General features: G+C 32.9%; 2 protein-coding genes across 2 annotated transcripts; both read left to right on the forward strand.

Annotated features, from left to right (window-relative positions):
- Window positions 1-2,282: 2,282 nt before the first annotated feature.
- LOC146932330 (serpin-ZX-like) lies at window positions 2,283-5,103 on the forward strand. Its single transcript, XM_085703966.1, has 2 exons — window positions 2,283-2,720; window positions 4,067-5,103. Exons 1-2 carry the CDS (start codon window positions 2,328-2,330, stop codon window positions 4,835-4,837), a joined length of 1,164 nt encoding a protein of 387 aa, XP_085560092.1. The 5' UTR covers window positions 2,283-2,327; the 3' UTR covers window positions 4,838-5,103.
- A 10,187-nt stretch (window positions 5,104-15,290) lies between these two features.
- Window positions 15,291-18,687, forward strand: MBAC1 (Mitochondrial substrate carrier family protein). The gene is made up of 9 exons (XM_085703967.1): window positions 15,291-15,552; window positions 15,664-15,753; window positions 16,919-17,020; window positions 17,171-17,275; window positions 17,360-17,458; window positions 17,542-17,730; window positions 17,847-17,945; window positions 18,049-18,184; window positions 18,301-18,687. Exons 1-8 carry the CDS (start codon window positions 15,451-15,453, stop codon window positions 18,181-18,183), a joined length of 921 nt encoding a protein of 306 aa, XP_085560093.1. The 5' UTR covers window positions 15,291-15,450; the 3' UTR covers window position 18,184; window positions 18,301-18,687.
- Window positions 18,688-20,942: the final 2,255 nt, after the last annotated feature.

Here is a 20,942-nt window from a genome sequence, read left to right on the forward strand (position 1 = left end):
TATTACATAAAAGGAAACATAAGAATTATGACATGAAAATAGCTAGAATATATATTACATAAAAAGAACCATCCGACTTGGAAGGGGAATCCGGTTTGCTGAAGTAGAATAGTAGATATAAGAGGGACAGAAATATATTGCCCAGACTTAAGAATAAGATGTCGGGGAAATACCATCCGTATTTAAGAATAATATGCCGTGGAAATATCATCCGACTTTTGAATAAGATACTTGGGAAATACCATCTGAACTTTAGGTGAAGAAGACGCTGGGAAAATATCATTCTGACTTCGTGAAGAATATGATGGTCGGATAAATCTCATATAAGCTGAAGAACTAGGCGAAAGATTCAACCCATATAGTCATTAGCTCCTGCATAGCTGAAACTTTGTACTAATTCCAGCTTAAAAATCATTAGTAAACATGTGTAAATAAATAGGTGATAAGAAATTAAGTTGTATGAAGCATTTCATTTTGTTAACTGGGTTTGATGTAAATTTGTATCGATGGAATTTACGACTTCTCTATCTTCGTATAAGGGCCTTGGAAAATGGTAATTCTTACCATCTCATGTATGCCAAAGAAAAAACAACAAAAACACAAACTTGAAGCGAGTGCTCGATTGAAGAGCTGAGTGGGGGTCTATGTTTAGTCCCTTTAACTGCCAATTCTTTGATGCAACATAATATGTATGAAATGTTGCATATAAGATTAGGTATTATCAGCTAACCTAGGATATGAGTCCCATAACTTTTATGTACTTCCCATAACTTTTATTGTCTTTCTAAATTTGCGTTTCATTTGCCTCCAATTCTTTATTTGGAGTGGATTATACTCCTTGTGTCAGAGTGTTTAATTCATTGGATTTAGTTTCTGCAAGTATATCAGCAAATACAGTACAACCAAATGAATATCTTTAAGAGTTATCTCCGTCTCTCATGTGTGTATCGCCTCATAGAGTAGTTTCAATAACGACCACAATGTAGTTGTGTTCATTTAACACACAATCCCTTTAATCTACCTTTAGGCCACACCTTTGAACGTCAAGCCTTTATGACTATCGGCTAACCTTTGTGGCTCTTCTATCAAAATTCAACGGATTTGGACACGTGGTATTCGTTAAACCCACCTACAGTTAGGCAACTCAAGAAGGAGACCGTGGGGGCTTTTGGTGCCACTTGATATCAATTCTCAACATTTTCGTTGTTGGATCTATGTTAGCTTTGCCTGCAAATTTTTTTCAGTGTTTAATTAACAACATACAAACATTTGTATGTTGATTTACTAATTAAACACACTCATGCGTATATAGTGTAAAAAACATTGAAATTCATAGCCTACTTACTGAATTTCAAAATTAATGCATTGTAAAACAATATACTAAATTCCCATGTTCCCGTGTTTCTTGATTTCTCTAATTGTCTCAGCAAAAAAATCTTGGTTAATATAATGTATGAAAATGAGCTTTACTAAAAAGTAAAAACCATTTCAACTTGTCTAGGTTTATCTTTTGTACATCCTGAAGACAATTGATATTCTTTGAATAACTCCATTAAGAACTTTGCTTCCACTTTATTAGCTTTGTAATTTGTAAAACACAATGCTATCATCAGCAAAAACAGTTGGGAAATAAAAGAGGCATTGCTAGCAATAACGATTCCATAAATCTTACCCTATTCTTGACCTTTTAAAATAAGTCCTCAAAAAATTCAACACAAATTATCTTAACATAAAGTAGAAATTTAATAGAACTCTTTTTGTTTGTACATAGACAAAGTGACAAATACTACATAAACTCACATACATATCGGAGTTGTCAAGTTTGAACCCGGAACACCACCACAAATATCCAACCTTACAATTTCGTCATTTGTCAGTTGAACTCAAGATTTGTAGATAAAAAAAAGACTGTTGAACTACTTAAAAAACGTGTGAAGATCATATTTTTTTCCTTATAATTTTATCACATTCCAATTTAATCAAGACAAAATATAGTAGCAAATTAGCCTTCAACATTTTTAAATTAAGGATAAATTAATCTCTTTATTATAATGAATCCAAAACTAATTTATCCTTCACATAAAAAAAAATATTATGGTTCATTTGAATATTATTATTTATAGATAACTAAATTGAACCGTAGAAAATTGTGAAGGAGCAAATTGGGCCTATCCGTTCTAACTTTGGGCTAAGGTGAGTGGGTTCTCAACCCTAAAAATTACAAGAAATAAATTTCAATAATGTTGTTACTATTTAAAGCGACTATTTTGCAGCATTCCATTGTACAAAAACCCTAGACACACTCCGAAGAAGAAGAAGAACAAACAATGGCGGGTCAGCGTGATGAATCAAGCAGCAACCAAACGAAAGTTTCTCTCACCATCGCCAATCATCTTTTCTCCAAGGAATCAGAAAAGAACATCGTGTTTTCGCCATTGTCTCTTCAAGTTGTGCTCAGCATCATCGCTGCTGGCTCTGAGGGTTCAACACAACAACAGCTTCTTGACTTCCTCCGTTTCAAATCCATTGATCATCTCAACTGCTCTGTCTCTCATCTACTTTCTGTCATCCTCAAAGACGCTACTTCTTCCGGTGGTCCTCACCTCTCTTTCGTCGACGGTGTTTGGCTGGAAAAAACCCTTTCTCTTCAATCTTCCTTCAAACAAATCGTGTCTCAAGATTATAAGGCCACTTTGTCTTCTGTTGATTTCAAGAACAAGGTATGCAATTGATTTAGTTTGTATTTGCATTTCATACTATACATGATTATAATTCATGCTTAATTTTAAGCTAGGTTGGGATCACAAACTTGGGCTTAATGGTTCAAGGTTAGCTTAGTTTAGTGTTATGCATTATTAAGTAATGAATTTGATTTTTTTGTTTGTTTGTAAAAACTCGGTATCCGGGATGAATCCCATCATTTATATATGGGCTAACCCACATAAATTGGAACCGAAGGATTCAAACCTGATATCTTGAGAGGACCATACTTCACGATCCCTACACCACCAGTCTAACCCATGTGGTTATTTTATATATTTAGTAGCCAACACCACGAGGCTAACCCATCTCTACTAGAAAAGCAAAAATTAGAGAGGGAAAACGTGAAATCCCTCTCTAATTCCGTCACTAAATGTTGCAACTAAAGAATTTTTGAGGGATTTTATTTTTTTCGTCATTAATTTTCCTCCCTTTTTTTGATTTTCTAGTAGTGCATGTGGGTTATTTGATAGCGGGATAGATATCATTAGTAGATGTGTTATTGTATGCTTTTGTGAAACAACTTATTGAGAATTGTAATTAAAACATAAGTTGGTTTTGTGCTTTGGATGGTTTTGTGATTTGGATCTATCATTTTTGCAGTTAGCTTTGTATCATTGTATTATAATTGTATCGCAATAATGCCTTTTTTCGGTTGTGCGATTGTTGTAGTTGTTAACACATTCCTTGCTCTTGGTGTTTAAACGGTGTTTGATTAATGGTTATACTGTGGTTTTTGGATGTTATGCTAACTTGATTTGGAACTTGCAAGTGTTAGTAATTATACCCTTGGTTTGGCTCATAATTTCCTGATTTAATCTTTCCATTTCATCCTAGATGGTATACCACAAAGTAGATTTTTTTTTTCCTTTTTCATGAATAACACATCAAAGGCAGAAATAACTATCCGTATTCTAAATTTGTTTCCACTGTATGGGAATTACCATGTAGACATGCTTCTCCAAGAGAGTTAGTAGGATTTCAGAAGTTACAAATCTGTGTTTATCTAGAAGTGAAATGTGATTATTATTAATATCGTTGTTTCTTTTAACATACAACTATTCGACAAAAATTATTTTAGAGTAGCAAGTATCAACTTCTGTGAAAACAATTGACGATGCAACTTTCCAGGAAGTCTTTCTTCCTCTTCTTCTTCTTATTGTTTCCTAGCATCCAACTAATTTAGCACTGCTATATGTGAAAATTAGACTAGCAGAAAGTTGATTTATTCTATTGAAATACTTGTGAAAAGAATTCAACTGATCTATTTGCATAACTGATTTGTAAATTTGACATGATTTTAAAGGCTATTGAAGTGACTAAAGAAGTGAATTTATGGGCTGAAAAAGAGACAAATGGCATTATAAAAGAACTTCTTCCTCAAGGGTCAGTCGACAACTTAACCAGACTCATCTTTGCTAATGCATTGTATTTTAAAGGAGCATGGAGTAATCCATTTCCTGATTGGATGACAAGCAAATATGATTTTCACCTTCTGAATGGCAGCTCAGTCAAGGTTCCCTTCATGACCACCAACCTTGATCAGTTTATTAGAGCTTTTGATGGTTTTAAAGTTCTTCGTCTTCCTTATAAGCAAGGAAAAGATGAGCGGAATTTCTCTATGTACATTTTTCTTCCAAATGCAAAAGATGGTCTGTCAGCTTTGGTTGAGAAGGTGGCTTCTGATTTTGAGCTCCTAGACCACATGCTTCCTAGTAATAGAGTGCGAGTTGGTGGCTTCAAAATTCCAAAATTCAAATTTTCATATGGGCTTGAAACTTCTCGAATGCTGAAGGATCTAGGAGTGATTTTACCTTTCTCTTCTGGAGGTTTGACAAAAATGGTGGACTCACTTGAAGGTCAAAACCTTTCAGTTTCCAACATATTTCACAAGTCCTTCATTGAAGTAAATGAGAAAGGCACTGTAGCTGCTGCAGCCAGTGGTGCACTTGTGGCCATGTGTATTCCATCTGGAGTAGACTTTATAGCTGATCACCCTTTCTTATTTCTAATTAGAGAAGATTCAACCCAAACAATCCTCTTTGCGGGACAAGTGCTCAATCCTCTTTCTGAGTGATCATAACTTCTCAAACCTTAATCAATTGCATCACTCATAGATAACGAGGGAAACTCGCTTTTTAAAAGGACTGTGTTTTTTATGAATAGAGTTTACTCTTTTTGATATGATCTGAGTGTGGGACGAATAGATTAAGATTATCTTAGTCGTAAGATTACTTCTTTTGAGGTTAATTTATGTTTTGATAGGATATTAGTTGAGGTTATTTGTGACAATCTTGTTCATCTACTTCGTTGTTCGCTACGTTTGCTTTATCTTCTGATTCATCTTTCGTGTGTCTTGAATTAAGCTTTCAATGTTACTCATACTCATTAGATGCTGAAAAACAAGGTAGATCAGTGCATGAGGTGTTACATAGAGTTGGTTGCAAGATACAGTAAAATTATCGTTCGATGCTGAAACAAAAAAAGGGTATAGATGGTATCCTCGTCTCTTGTTTTGTTTTTTTCTTCTTCTTTTGCTTATAGTAGGCTGCAAAACAACCTTGATTGCAGGGTTCTGAATTATTGTAGCAAAGACATAAAATTAGACTAACGCTAATAATGCAGTTAATATTGGGTATTTAATTTGAACATGTTATTCTAACAATATCTAAAGTGCCTTATGGACAGTGTTAAAATGTCTAAGTGAAAGCATTGTTATTCATAACTGATATGTATATAACATTGATGATTTATGCAAAGCCATACAGGCATTTAAACACTTACAATTGAAAATGATGATTTATATGCTGAAGTTTGCTAGCATATGTAGTTTCTTGCTCACTGTTGAACTTTGTAGACTTTCAGATGCTGAACTAGTTAAAAAGTATATGCATCCCTTTGAAAGTAGAAGCTGTTCAGATTTGCAAACACAAATTGCCTGAAACAAAAATACTACTTTTATTACTTTTCCACGTTGTTCAGATAAAAATTTGAAATTTCTTTTTGGAGAACTGTCACAAAGAAACAAAACCATTTGATTATTTACAAATCTAAAGATTGGATATAGGCTAAACTGAAACTAAGTGGACCCTGTACAAAAATAATTAATAATTCCTAGAAAAACACTAACAGTAACATCTTAAGACAACATTTTAAGATACAACTATATTAGCGTTTTATAATATATTATATATACCATGCGATATTAGAATGATTAAAAATCAATTATAGCCCAAGTCAGATCTATCATAGTTTGAGCATATTACAGATAAGTTTAATAGCTGCCATGAACAAAATAACTTTCATGTAAAACTTAACTGTGTATTTGCAGACATTGTATCATATATCTGTAGTCAATGCTGATCCTGACATTAGGAATATACTTTGGCCTGATGCACAGAAGTTTAATAAGTCTGAAACTATTGCAAAGATACAGGGGAAGGGTATAACTATCAGCTAGTAATATTTCACATTGCCATTGATTTTACATTTTTTTTTCTTCTCAAATTTTAGTCCCAATGAGGGAAAATAGCAATAGTTTCTGATTAAAGTAAAGCATGGGATTACTAACGACAACACTAAAGTGAACAAAGAAGAGTTCAGTTTCTCTTCTCACCTTGTGGACAGTAATTTAATTTTTTTTATATTCATCATAGTTTTAATCTTTTCTAAGATTTTGTTTTTGTGTATAGCTTTGTGATGCTTTGTCTTTGGCCTTTTGTATATCTTTAACAACATCATCTTCAAAGGTTTTTTATTAGTCATTATCTATGAAGTGTAATTGTGGTCCAGGAACTAGTGGAGGTTATGAATCAGGCCCTGATGCTGGTGTTAGTGGGACAAGAGGGCTCTATTCTAGTACGGTAGGTTATGGGGGCAGAGTCATGATCATTGCAGTAGAAATTGCATGCAGGTTTAACCATTTTCTTCAGAACAAGTCACTTATTGCATATCTGTTTTAATCGATTGTTTAGAGAATCGAAGATAAAACTTCATTAATCTAGAGCTTTCTTAACAACATCTAGAGCATCCCATCAGTCATTTCAAGAATTATTCTCTCTGTCTGATATTCCTCTTATTTTATTATCAGTGCTTTTAATTACCCGTAAATGGATTGATTCCATGTTTACTTTTCATGAATTGATTTTGTACCAAGGTATCCAACTGTTTATTGCAATAGAAATAAACTCAAGACTGGTCCCTAGCTTGAAAACATTAGATGACAAACAAATGGGACAATAGTGAATTACTTGACCTATCTCTTCTTCTAACATCTTTACCTTCCTTATTCTCCAAATAGCTGTATCCCTTCTTTCCTTGTATGTTATCTCATATTTGATCTAGAAATATTTCTCTTTCTCTTGTGGGAGCTCTGGGAGAATGGCAATGCCTTCATTTGAGCCTGAATTAGTTTTGGGTATCTTCAATGGAAATCATGAAGTTTCTATGCAGCAATGCATACATGCATAAACTCAAGCAATTCATAGTTACATACTTTTACCTTTTGGTAGCAGTCAAAGCATCTAATTCTGCACCTTCAATGCACCTTATATTCTGTCTGAGAAGACTCGAGCATATAATTCCAGGAAAGATCAACATAACCAAGTTTGTTTTGGTTATCATGATGAAGATACGTTTTATCTAGCTGGTCCTTAATATTCATTATTTTCATATTTATTACTATGTATTTTCAAGATTAATCTATAATTTATGGTAACTTTGGTTTTCTAACTTGGTAGATTTAAACTGTTGTTTTTGGATTTCCAAACTGTTGTATTTGGATTTCCAAATTCTATTATCTACCGAAGTTGTTACTAGGTTGAGTCACGACCAGGTCGCTCTCTTTAAGACGTTTCGTGGCACTACCCAAAAATTGTGCAAGGTAGACTATCAACCACGCCGCCTCCAGGATAAAACAAGCCCAGCTACAACTGTGCGGTTAACTACTGCACCGTAGAAAACCGTTCGAGAATTACACCTTCAAATATGGTACTAAGACCACACTTTAATACTGAAACCACTTTAATATGGTATTGTTACCACTCTGTTATGGTGCTGAGACCACTCAAATATGGTGTTTCCACCATTCTAACCTTTAAGTTCTCCAAACTATCAATATGGTACTATGACCACTCAAATATGGTGTTACCACCATTTCTCCTCAAATAGAAAAATATTTAAACAATTTATATACTGTTAAGATCATTCATAATTCCGACGGGACATTATTATTACGAAAGGGACTATGATCTTAATAGTACTCTTTATTTCGAAGGGACATATATTATCGAAAGGGACTATGAACTTAAGACCACTCTTAATTCCGAAGGGACATTAAACCGAAAAGGGACTATGGTCTTAAGAACACTCTTAAAAATATGGTTCAATCGATTGATTGAAGCCACTCGATACGGTACGTAACCGCTCTATTTGAAACCGAAAGGGACAGAAAGGAGTAGAAGCAGAAGAAACTTGTTAACACAAGTCGGAGGGAGAAGAGAAGAAAAGAATTTCCGACAACTCAATGAAATTCTTTTCGGTGTGTGGAATGCACTATGTGAGTTCTCTATTTATAGGGAAAATTCACAACTAATAAGTGAGAAACTTTGGGAACAAGTAATATGAGAAACTTTGGGAACAAGTAACATATTACTTTGCGATTAAGTAATTCACATATTAGATCTAGTACAAAAATATCTTAATTGAGTACTAAAATATATTAAATTTAGTACAATAATATATCATATTATGTACCAAAATATTTTAGCAAAACTTGGGGACTAAGAAAGCACTTTCTAATAATGATTAAATTAATTATTTAATTTATCATTTCCAAATAATAAAATATATATCAATATATATTTTTCTCTAGTGCTTATGTACCCCCATTAATTAGAGGTACACCCCCACTATATAAACACTACTAATGTGTGTGTTCCATCCGATGTGGGACCTCCACTTTTTTCAATTCACACAACACTAGTTCTACCCAACATGGAAATTTGTGTTTAGTCTTTTTACTCAATTTCCACACATGTTCCAACAATCCCCCACTTGAATTTAAAAAATGGTTTCAGAAATAACGTCAAAAAACGTCTCCATAAGATTTGCTAGTAAACAAAGGTGTCGCCTACAACTTGAACCTTTGCATAGCGAGTAAAATTCTGATTAACAAGAGTTGCTTACAGCATTGAACTCTATCTCAGACATAGAACCCACACACAAACCTTTTCATAAGGTGTATTCTAAAAGCCCGTGCGTTTATGGCCTTGCACGTGTATCCCAGTTTTAACGAACGCTCTAGGTATTCTGCCCCGAATTCCATAGGAACCGGCCCTTAGTTCCACATTCGTATAGGTGAGTCTATCAAGAGTACTCCTGTAGCTATGTACTCCACTCCAAATAGAGTATAGATCTCATTAAGAGTTTCTATTATCTCATCCTTCTATCGCTGCAGGAATCATGCTTTCTTACCTTTAACATAGCATGTTCTATCACTTGTGACTTGTTATTACCCATTGAACCTATTTCTTGGGATCTCCAGTCATGTAGGTCGGGTTACCATCACTTGTGACCTTTGGGCATAAGTCCCATCCTATTGGATGTGTTTAGGACTTTCTTTTTAGTAATTCCTTTCGTCAAAGGATTAACTAATTCTTTATCAGTACGTACATGATCTACTCTAACCGTTCCTTTTGAGAGTAGCTAGCTCTCTAATCCTTTATGTGTTCATGCCTTAATTATCGTCTCTAACGATTCTCAATTTTTGTAATAGCTGCAGACTATCACAATGATTTAACACTTCTGGAAACGGTTTTATCCACTAAGGGATCTCAATTAGCAAGCATCTTGTCAACTTGCTTCTCCACTAGTTTTCTCTAGTGTTCTCATCTCAGATTCATTCCATAGTGGACTGAGTCAATATCATTTGTTTTAACAAACAACTCCTCTAGTGATGCTCAATATACAAACACTAGTCGCTAAATATTCATCTGAAAGATGTTCTATTTTATATCTTGTACCATTTAAGTACAATAGGTTACTCCTAGTGAAGTAATCTTAGAGTCATAATCTTCTTAAGGCACCTCATGACTCTTTCTATAGCATGGCAATGCTTCTCATCTGTCTACTAGTATACTTGCATAAGAGTTTCACGACATTAGCAATGTCGGGTCTAATACATTCAGTGGCTTACCTAAGGACTGCCAATGATGCTCGCATATTCTGTTTGTTTAACTCCATCTCAAGTGTTCTTACACTTGGATCATAATATATGATTGCAAGTTTACGGTGAAATAATAATATTTCCTTAAGATCTTCTCAACTTGTGAGATTTATCAAAAAAGTTCTCTTTTCTGATCTAGTAATCTTGAAACCAAGAATTACTTCAACTTTGTCTAAGTCTTTCTTATCAATTTTATTGATAAACAATGATTTCACATAATTCATAACATGAATCTTTAAATCAAATATGAGCAAGCCGTCTTTATAGAGACATATGATCGTGCAAATATTATTTGTCACTTTCATTCACTTTATACTCATTCGATAGCATTAGAATGTCAAATTTTTCATGTCATTCCTTTTTAGACCTCACAAAAAATTATCTAACTTACAGACCTTGTTTTCTTGTCCATGAATCGCAAAACTTTCAGGTTGTTTCATATAGATTTCTTCTTCTAGTTCACCATAAAAAGAGGCAACTTTCACATCCATTTGGAGTACTATCGAGTTATGAACGGCGGCTAAAGGGACTAGTACTCTTATGGATAACATTTTCGTGACTGGTGAATGAATGTCGAAGAAGTCTATATTTTTCTTTGTGTCTAAAACCTTTGACTACAAGGAGAGCCTTGTATTCATCAACCCTACCATCAGGTTTTAGTTCTTTTTCCCAAAATCCAAATACAACCGATTAGTTTGCAACTATGAGGCAAGTCAACAAAGTGTCATGTTTTGTTAGACTCTAGAAAATCCATTTCATCGTTTATTGCTTCTTGCCAAAATTCAACATCCAATGAGGACATGTCTTATTTAAGGCTTAATGGATCTTCTTCCAATGTATAAACCAAGTTCATACTCTTTAGCAATTTTAGCTTTCTTACCTCTTTGAGGTTCTATAACATCTCGTACGATGTTCTCATAACTATTCTAATTACATGAATGTGATTAGATATAGTGCCCCCACTAGTTCTTAATTTTTAGAAGGGAATTTAGTTTACCCCCACTAGTGCCCCCACTATTCTTTAATTTACAAGGGTACTTACTTCATAGAAATCAGCATCTTTTAATTCTATGATCACTTTAACATTTAGGTCCTAAAACCTATATGTTTCGTTATTTATCGCATACCCGATGAATACACATTCATAGGCTCTACTAGTGAGTTTAACTCTCTTGGGTTCAAAGTCCGAACTTATGTCAGACAATTCCAAGTTCAAAAAAATAAGACAAGTTGAGTTGTCTTTTCTTCAAAAATTTCTTAATTAGAATTTTTGTTCTTAGACTTGGGTTCTCTATACAACATAAATTTCAATTTTTGTTATAAAAATTGAACATTCAAGCATATCAATTTTATTTTCCAAAATGCACAGTCATCAATAAATATGATAAAATATCATTTTATCATTTCTAGTTTATGTGTCATCAAATTCACACATATCATAATTTATTATGTTTAGAGATTCATATTCTCTAAATTCTGATTTATATGAACTTTTGGTTCATATATCTTGACTGCAATAAATAAAATTGTCTAATCATATAACGTTGGAATTAAGTCCAAGTTACTCAAGTTTAAAATTAAACACTTGTTCTTGATCAATTTTGATATGTCAAATATTAAAATCACACAACTAATAAAATAGAAGGAGAGTTTTAATTTTGAACATGCCTTCTTTTTCCAACAAGAGTGCATAGCACACAAGTCTCTCATTAAGTCTGAGTCAACTCAGTCTTATTCAATAGAAATCTGAAACTCAGATTCTTTCTTAATTTTATAGCATGCAAAAGATGTATTTCAATAGCTTGATTTATCCTTCTTGTATTTTGGGACAACTTAACCTTAATAAGTAACTTCTTCGGTAGACATAGCAGATCGAAACGTCTTAAAATTGTTGTTTTTGGATTTCCAAACTGTTGTATTTGGATTTCCAAATTCTATTATCTACCGAAGTTGTTACTAGGTTGAGTCACGACCAGGTCGCTCTCTTTAAGACGTTTCGTGGCACTACCCAAAAATTGTGCAAGGTAGACTATCAACCACGCCGCCTCCAGGATAAAACAAGCCCAGCTACAACTGTGCGGTTAACTACTGCACCGTAGAAAACCGTTCGAGAATTACACCTTCAAATATGGTACTAAGACCACACTTTAATACTGAAACCACTTTAATATGGTATTGTTACCACTCTGTTATGGTGCTGAGACCACTCAAATATGGTGTTTCCACCATTCTAACCTTTAAGTTCTCCAAACTATCAATATGGTACTATGACCACTCAAATATGGTGTTACCACCATTTCTCCTCAAATAGAAAAATATTTAAACAATTTATATACTGTTAAGATCATTCATAATTCCGACGGGACATTATTATTACGAAAGGGACTATGATCTTAATAGTACTCTTTATTTCGAAGGGACATATATTATCGAAAGGGACTATGAACTTAAGACCACTCTTAATTCCGAAGGGACATTAAACCGAAAAGGGACTATGGTCTTAAGAACACTCTTAAAAATATGGTTCAATCGATTGATTGAAGCCACTCGATACGGTACGTAACCGCTCTATTTGAAACCGAAAGGGACAGAAAGGAGTAGAAGCAGAAGAAACTTGTTAACACAAGTCGGAGGGAGAAGAGAAGAAAAGAATTTCCGACAACTCAATGAAATTCTTTTCGGTGTGTGGAATGCACTATGTGAGTTCTCTATTTATAGGGAAAATTCACAACTAATAAGTGAGAAACTTTGGGAACAAGTAATATGAGAAACTTTGGGAACAAGTAACATATTACTTTGCGATTAAGTAATTCACATATTAGATCTAGTACAAAAATATCTTAATTGAGTACTAAAATATATTAAATTTAGTACAATAATATATCATATTATGTACCAAAATATTTTAGCAAAACTTGGGGACTAAGAAAGCACTTTCTAATAATGATTAAATTAATTATTTAATTTATCATTTCCAAATAATAAAATATATATCAATATATATTTTTCTCTAGTGCTTATGTACCCCCATTAATTAGAGGTACACCCCCACTATATAAACACTACTAATGTGTGTGTTTCATCCGATGTGGGACCTCCACTTTTTTCAATTCACACAACACTAGTTCTACCCAACATGGGAATTTGTGTTTAGTCTTTTTACTCAATTTCCACACATGTTCCAACATAAACAGATTCTATGTTTATGCTTAACATGGTTGTAACTATCAAAGTGATGTCTAACATTTCAGATAGATAGTATTAAGTAAATTGTAGTACTCTCATAATGTCGTGGTTTTGTTGTAGTAGTTTTTAGTTTGTTTTGAACTTCTACTATGCCCATTACAAGTTGTGTCTAATTTACCAGCTCCTCATAAATTCGGATCACTTACAAGTTATTCAGGTAGTGTTTGGTCCAGTTTTTTTTTTTTTTTTTTTTCCAACTTCTCTTCACTTGAAAGGAGAAGTATATTGTCAAAAACTCTTTTAAAAAAATTCTTAAAAAAAGAAAGTAGCTAAGCAATAATTGTGGGTGCACCACTTTGCATTTATTACAATTGTTAATATTAATATCTATTTTTTTTTGTCTAGTGATTATAAATTCATCTTAAATATGAATAAGTGAAGTGTTTATGTTTGAACCAGCGCTAAATACATTATGCAATGTCCTATTAACTGAGTTAGGTTTACAGATACCAAACTTTCTTTATGGATGCTAAATTAAAACACTCTAATGGGAACTTTTTACCCCTATTTACATATTTTTGAGTTTTTAATCCCCTATTTTTAAAACTTACATTTTAATCCCTCAATTATGAAAGTCAACAAATTTTTTTGTCTTCCATCAATTTAAATGACATGACATCCTTGTTAATGACGTGGCAGCGAGTTAGCAGCACTGAGTTGGATAAAATGATTTCCACATCATTATTATAGTTATTTATTTTATTATCAATTTTATTAATAAGTTAAACTAAATGAAATCGATTAAAATATTACCAGCATAACATCACCTTCAACATCTAACAACAACCATCATCATCACTGACCACAACGACCCATAATTTCCCCCATCTTCCTATCCCATTTTTTCCTCTTTCATACACAGCCCATAATTTATCATCCTTCTACTTCATTTCTCAAAACCCATAAATCATCACCGTCTCATCCTTATTTATTTTCTCAAAATCCATAAATCAAAATCAATATTGATTCAAGGAAGGATGAAAAATAGAAGAAAAAGTAAAATACAAGATAGAAGAAAAACAAATGGTGTGGAAAAGAAAATTGTGAGGCGTTATGGATATGGAACAACACCGTTGAAAACATATTGACTTATTAATTGATTTTATGGAATTTGGTGTCAATTAAGTGGAACTGAAAAAAATAGAAGTGGTTTCAGATAGACAACAATTTGAGTTTTACGATGATGAAGGAGTTTATAAATTTTTAATTATTAATAATTTATTTTTATTTAAATTAACTAGTTATATAAAATAAATAGTTATGCTAACTTGTATTTTAAGAATACATGTTAAACAATCTAAAAATAGGAATATTTCCTTAATATTTATGCATTTAATTAATTAAAAGTTAAAAAATTAAATTCAATACAAGAATTTTAACAAAAAAAATTTACATTTGACTCATTAACTTGTGACATAAGGGCACAAGTCAGCATTTTTAATTATTAAATAAGTCATAAAATAGATCACAACCTTAATGACATGGCTACCTATTTGGCAACTCGGTGTCACATCATTAATGAAGATGCCACATAATTTAAATTGATGGGGGACAAAAAGAAATCGTTGACTTTTATAAGACCATCTTCAATGGAATGGTGTTAACCTTTTAAGATCTGGTACCTATTAGGTATCCTATCGGAGAGAAACTTTTTTAGGGTTTTATAAGATCCAAGGTCTCATTTAAGACCCTCAATCTAAATGGAACCTACACTTTTTTATTATTAAAAAATTGAAATTTAATAATATAAAATTATTGATAGTTGATTAATTGACACCATTTAAAAAAAATGTGAGATGAGATTGAGTGTTTATTAACTACTACTTTAAAAAAAAAAAAAAAAATTGAGTGACACATGAGATCCATTTAGATATCAAAAAATGGGTGCTCGTTGGATCCAAAAATGGGTATCAAAATATTGGTTTTAGGAATATGAGATTAAAAATTAAAAACTCAAAAATATGTAAATAGAGGAACCAAAAATGCGTTTTAACCAATAAATAAATATAAATTATTTTTCCTTATTTCTTAAAAAAAGAAAAGAAAAAAAAAATAGATATCTGTGATGGTTTGTTTGTTTGAGACAAGTCAAATTTAACATCATTCCGGCGAGGCGATTGCGGCAGCAACGATTGGAACAAGGAATTGAAATCACGACAATAGAAGAGTTGATATATATGTAGTAGTTGAGAAAGTCCAATTCTAGTGTTTGTAGCGAAATGAGCGAGATTTCAATTTCTTCTGGGTATAAGGATTATGTCGCTGGTTTACTCGCTGGAGTTGCCGCTGTTGTCACTGGTCATCCCTTTGACACCGTTAAGGTTCCTTTTGCTTTTTCATTATTTTCTTTCACCAATCACAATCACCGTTAACTCATTTTTGTTTTCTTTAATTACATGTTTAGTCTAACTGCTAATGATACATTTTCTTAGGTCAAGCTTCAGACGCACAACACAGAAGCACATCTAATTCAGTACAGAAATGGATTGCATTGCACTGCTAGGATATTAAAGACTGAAGGAGTATGTCTTTTCATATACTCTATCATAGTAGATTTATCCTGAGGCAATGTATCATTGATTTTTTAATATCTTCTGACATGACCTTTAACTTCCAAAAGATGAAATTAACGAGTTATTCATTCTAAGTTAACACGGGAATGTGAAATAGTAGATCACTGCTAACTTGTATCATTGATGGTTGATATAATTTTTTTGTGTATAAAGCAGGAAGTCTGGTCAATTGTAGTTTATCGTAATATAGGCAATTAGGCTTGTTATTGGATCATTTACTTGATTAATATCATTTTATCTAGTGATTTAGATTTAGCATTCTATTAATTATTATGAGACCATCACATCATTCAATAAGTAATTGTGAAGTCGTTTGGCCGTCTTATCTTTGTCTTCAACCTAATAGGAAAGCCGGTTTTTTACTAGTATTATTTTTTATCAAACTAAGATTTGGAAGCAAAATGAATTTTGATTTCATGAAACCAAACATCTAAAATTTTACTCAATGATGTCAAGTTTGGATTGGATATTATATTTCATTGAAGCTGATCATTGTGCTTATTTTGGTTATTATTTGTAAAATATGTACGCTACTGTGCTTAACATCAGTTATGCAGAAAAACTTTCACATTTGTAGTTCCTTTCTGTTGTGATGCTTTCCTTTCAAGTGAAATTGTTTCTCTCTCCAGCTCTCAAATCTTGCCTTTCGAATTTTGATTGATAAAATAAAATATGAAAAATACTAGTCCTACACTTGCACTTTTTCTCAAAGCGAAATTCGTTTTCGAGGCAATCAAAGGGACATTCCTAAAATTGGATTTTAAGTGTTATCTTATAAATATATCTTGTATAATTGAACTCAAGAAGAAAAGAGTTAGGTGATTGGTGAGGTGTATGGCCAAATGTACTTTTATCTTATATGTAATATCGCTGATATTATCTATATAAAATCGCCATGTGTCTAGGACTACTTCTCCTAAAAGTTTTAGTTGTTAGGATGAATGATTTTATATCTATAATTACAATTTTGCCCTTGGTAGGATCTTACAAGTCTTGTTACAATCCTCGTGTTACGATCTTTCACTGGCCTTCTGATCCTACTTAGGGTCTCGTGTTTAACTACATTGGGGAAACGATTTAAGATTCCCAAATAATAGTACCAACTCTATTTCAGATCAAAGGACTTTATAGAGGAGCAACATCATCTTTTGCTGGGATGGCTTTGGAAGGATCTCTATTTTTCGGCATTTATTCCCAAACAAAAAAGTACCTTCAGGTATGCATGAAAATGACATAGTTAAGGTTATTTGATAGAGTATTATCGTCTTTTTAATGTTTTTTTAGACGTATCTGTTGTGATTTAGCATGTGCCCCGCTGCTTGTTTTGCTTCATGCCTTCAAATTTTGTTTCTCTCCACTTATCTAGGGGGGCATCCAAAGCGGTGCACCACGGCCTCAAGTTATAATACCATCTGCAGCTTTTGCCGGTGCCATAAATAGTTTTGTGTTAGGTCCAACAGAACTGATAAAGGTAAAGTAAACTTAAGGTTTTGTATGCTGCCGTTTCTTTAGTCTATTGTTTAAAACCATTCCTATTTAATTTGAATTTCTCCAGTGTAGGATGCAGATCCAAGGCACCGACTCCTTAGTTCCGATGTCAAGTAGATACAGTAGTCCCCTTGATTGTGCCCTTAAAACTTTACAAATTGAAGGGGTAAGGAAATTCGGCAATATTCTGCAACATTATGATTATTGATTAGTGTGTTATAGGCTTATAGATGATGGAATTTATTTCAGGTGAAAGGAATTTTTCGTGGAAGTGGTACAACATTGCTTAGAGAATCTATAGGGAATGCTACTTTTTTCAGTGTATACGAATACATGCGTTATCACATGCATTCACGTATCAAACCTGCTTCTTCGAATTACAACAATTTGATTGAAATTGGAATTGGAGTTGTTACTGGTGGCGTTAGTGGTGTGGCTGTAAGCATCTTGAGAACTAATCATGTATTTACTCATGTAGTTTATAATTAAATATACTATTATTATTAACCCTATTAAACTTTTTTGGTTGTGATTTTGCTTGATTGTTCTACCAGTTTTGGTTGGTAGTTATGCCCCTTGACGTGGCAAAGACTCTAATTCAGACAAACCCTGATAAAAACTGTCCGAGAAATCCTTTTACGATCTTGAGTTCTGTAAGCTCTCAAACCTTTCTTCATCTGTTTCTTTAATTGCCAATCATTAAAATCAACTAGAGATTAGAGAGGCCTAAATTGGTTTTTTGTTTTTGTTTTGTAGATCTATAAGAGGACTGGTTTTAAGGGGTGCTATACAGGTCTAGGTCCCACGGTAAGTCGAGCATTTCCTGCTAATGCAGCAACAATTGTCACTTGGGAGCTAGCAATGAAAATGCTAGGCATTAGGCATGACTGAGGTTGGTTCCTTTCAATTACAATGTGACGACTTTTTAATTTTCTGACTCATAAAATGGTGTTTGCTGTTGTGTATTATACTTTTAGCCTCAAAAGTCTTTCTTTATTTCAATTGCAGACAATACACCAAAAATACAGCAAAGCTCAAATACGCTTTCACGAACCTCATTTTACACACTAGAACAAAGTTGGATGTAGAGAGGAAAGCTTATAATGGATTGCATTTGAAGATCTTCAAATTTTCATTTTTTTTTCCTTAAATTTTTTACATGTGTAGACAGCATTCATTATTGCATTTGAAGCTGCTTGTTGCTGCTTAATTTTTTATACTAGGGAGAGCTTGGTTAACAAACTTGAAACAAGGGGGCTTGATGTACTGCTCCCTCTACATGTATTTTTTGTCTTCCACTCTTATGGATAGAGCATTTCTTTTACTGTACTGAAATATCAATTAAAACTACATTGAAAATTGAAAGTGACATTCTTTTATAAATTTTTTCAAAAACGTGACTGTTATTACAGGACAAGAGAGGGCATAGCAGATATTTGTGTCTCACCTATGGTATCACTTTTGTTTAGTGTAAATAATCAAAATTTGTCAACAATTTTGATTATATTAGACGAAACATTGAGAGGAGCACACTTTAAGGTCTTAAGTTAATACTACCGGATCAACCCAAATGAGTTAATAAAGTAAAAGTTGTTATTAATTTCTTTTGATAGGTTCTGAATACATATTTAAAATAAGAGAGAAAATATCAACAACTACTTCTGAGTTACAGACTAAGCATTAGTAGGATACAAATAAGGTCATGCATAATGCAAGGCCATATGCTTCAGGTCTCATAAAATTTTCAATTTTTATATCTTTTTTTTTTTGTTCATCAATTTTAATTACTCGTATTATATATAAAAAAACATTTTTGCGTCATCTTTTTTACTATTACTTTCATTTTTTTTTCCCTCATTTTCAAATTCTTTTGAACACTTAAGGCAAATCTTTGAGGCAATAGTAGACCTTAAGTGAAAATATTTTGGATGTTATATTGTGTGCAGAGTCTTGGTAGGATGTTATAGTACTTACATTGGTACCTGACCATATTTTGAAGAAAAAGAAAATACTAATATACAAACTCTGCACACATTTGAGATACCATTGTTAACTCACATTTGTTGTCGTCATTCTTAAATATGATCATATTTTTAACTGATGTGTTGGTACTGTAAATTCTTATTGTTATTTAGGTGTATATGTTTAATTGTTGGTTCAGCTACAACCACAATGTTGCATAAAGAATGTAGCTCTTGGACTTAACTTGGAAGTCGACCACGAAGGTGCAACAAATAGGTTGACAGTGGCATGTTATGGTTTTACTAGGGTGGTAGGGTATTATGGTACTCACCTTCACACCTGACAATACAAAAAAAAAAGTATTTTGCATTGTGTTTTGAGAGTTAACATCTATCACATTACAAAAAATACTAATTTCGCCCATGAGTTGCATTATATACTTTTAATTTGGTATTATGTTCAGAATAATTTTTTTTTTAACGCTGCAATAAATCTCTTTTCGCCCATGCGTTGCACGGGTGTAAATGCTGGTAAACAAACATACATTTTTCTCTAAAAAAAAAAAAAAACATACACACATTTAGACACATTTGAAATATCAGTGACAACTCACATTTATTGTTGTTGTTGTTAGCTTTGATTTCATTTTTACCATATGTGTTGGTGAATCTTTAAATGTAGGTTCAACTACTACCAGAGTGTTGCATGAGGATTGTACCTCTAGGACTGAACCTTAAAATGGACCATGGAGGTGCAACAAATAGGTTGAATGTGGCATGTTACACTTTTGGAAGTGAGATGATAAGGTAAGCTATATTATGATTTGAGAGTAACAAGATGCTCTTATTGTTTGCTTGAATATTCAATAGGGATGAGATGATAAACAAATGTGTAATGCTAAAGGTAGAAAAGGAGCATTGTGGTAGCCATCAGATTTGTAGAACATTTTCAAAGTCAAATTAGATCAATAAGGTGTATCAGAAATAATAGGATCATAGAGAGTGAGATTAACTTCATAGGAGAAGTATGATTGATAGGAAGAAACATAGGGAAAACCCTTAGAATTCATTATGAATTATATTGAAAAAGATTACATGAATGAGTACATGGTTGGTCCTTTTATAGAACTCAATTACCCTAACTACTTGTAACTAACTATAGCTCTCTCTAACTAACATTTAACCAACTCTAACTACCTTAACTAACTCTAGTTATCTCAACATCCCCCCTCAAACTCAAGGTAAGAGAAATCTTACTTGAGTTTGAAATACAAATCCCAAAGTGAATAATGTTGTAACTAAAACAAAGGGGTACACTTAGTAAACACAAACATAAAGAGCTAAATGAAAGAGGAGCAACTCAAGCCCAATGCAAAATCCAAGTTCTTCACTTGAACATCTGAACCAGCTTATGCAACACTCCATCTGAACCGCATCTGAACCTGCTTATACAAAACCTAGCACCTTCCTTAAACCAACTTTATGCAAAACCACATCTGAACCAGCTTATGCATAGCATTCTTTCAACTTGATGCAAACGAACTTCTGAACCAAGAACTTAAAAAAAACTTTTCTAAAATATGAATCAAACGGATTCACTTGTTTTCAAGTTTAACATAAAATAAATGATGAATGAAAAAAAATAAGTGAAAAAGTTTAACGTAAGATAAATCTGGAACCATTTCGTAC

The sequence above is a fragment of the Medicago sativa genome, chromosome 4 (assembly GCF_051527215.1).
Source record: "Medicago sativa cultivar Bolivia chromosome 4, Bolivia_mono, whole genome shotgun sequence".
Lineage (NCBI taxonomy): Eukaryota > Viridiplantae > Streptophyta > Magnoliopsida > Fabales > Fabaceae > Medicago > Medicago sativa.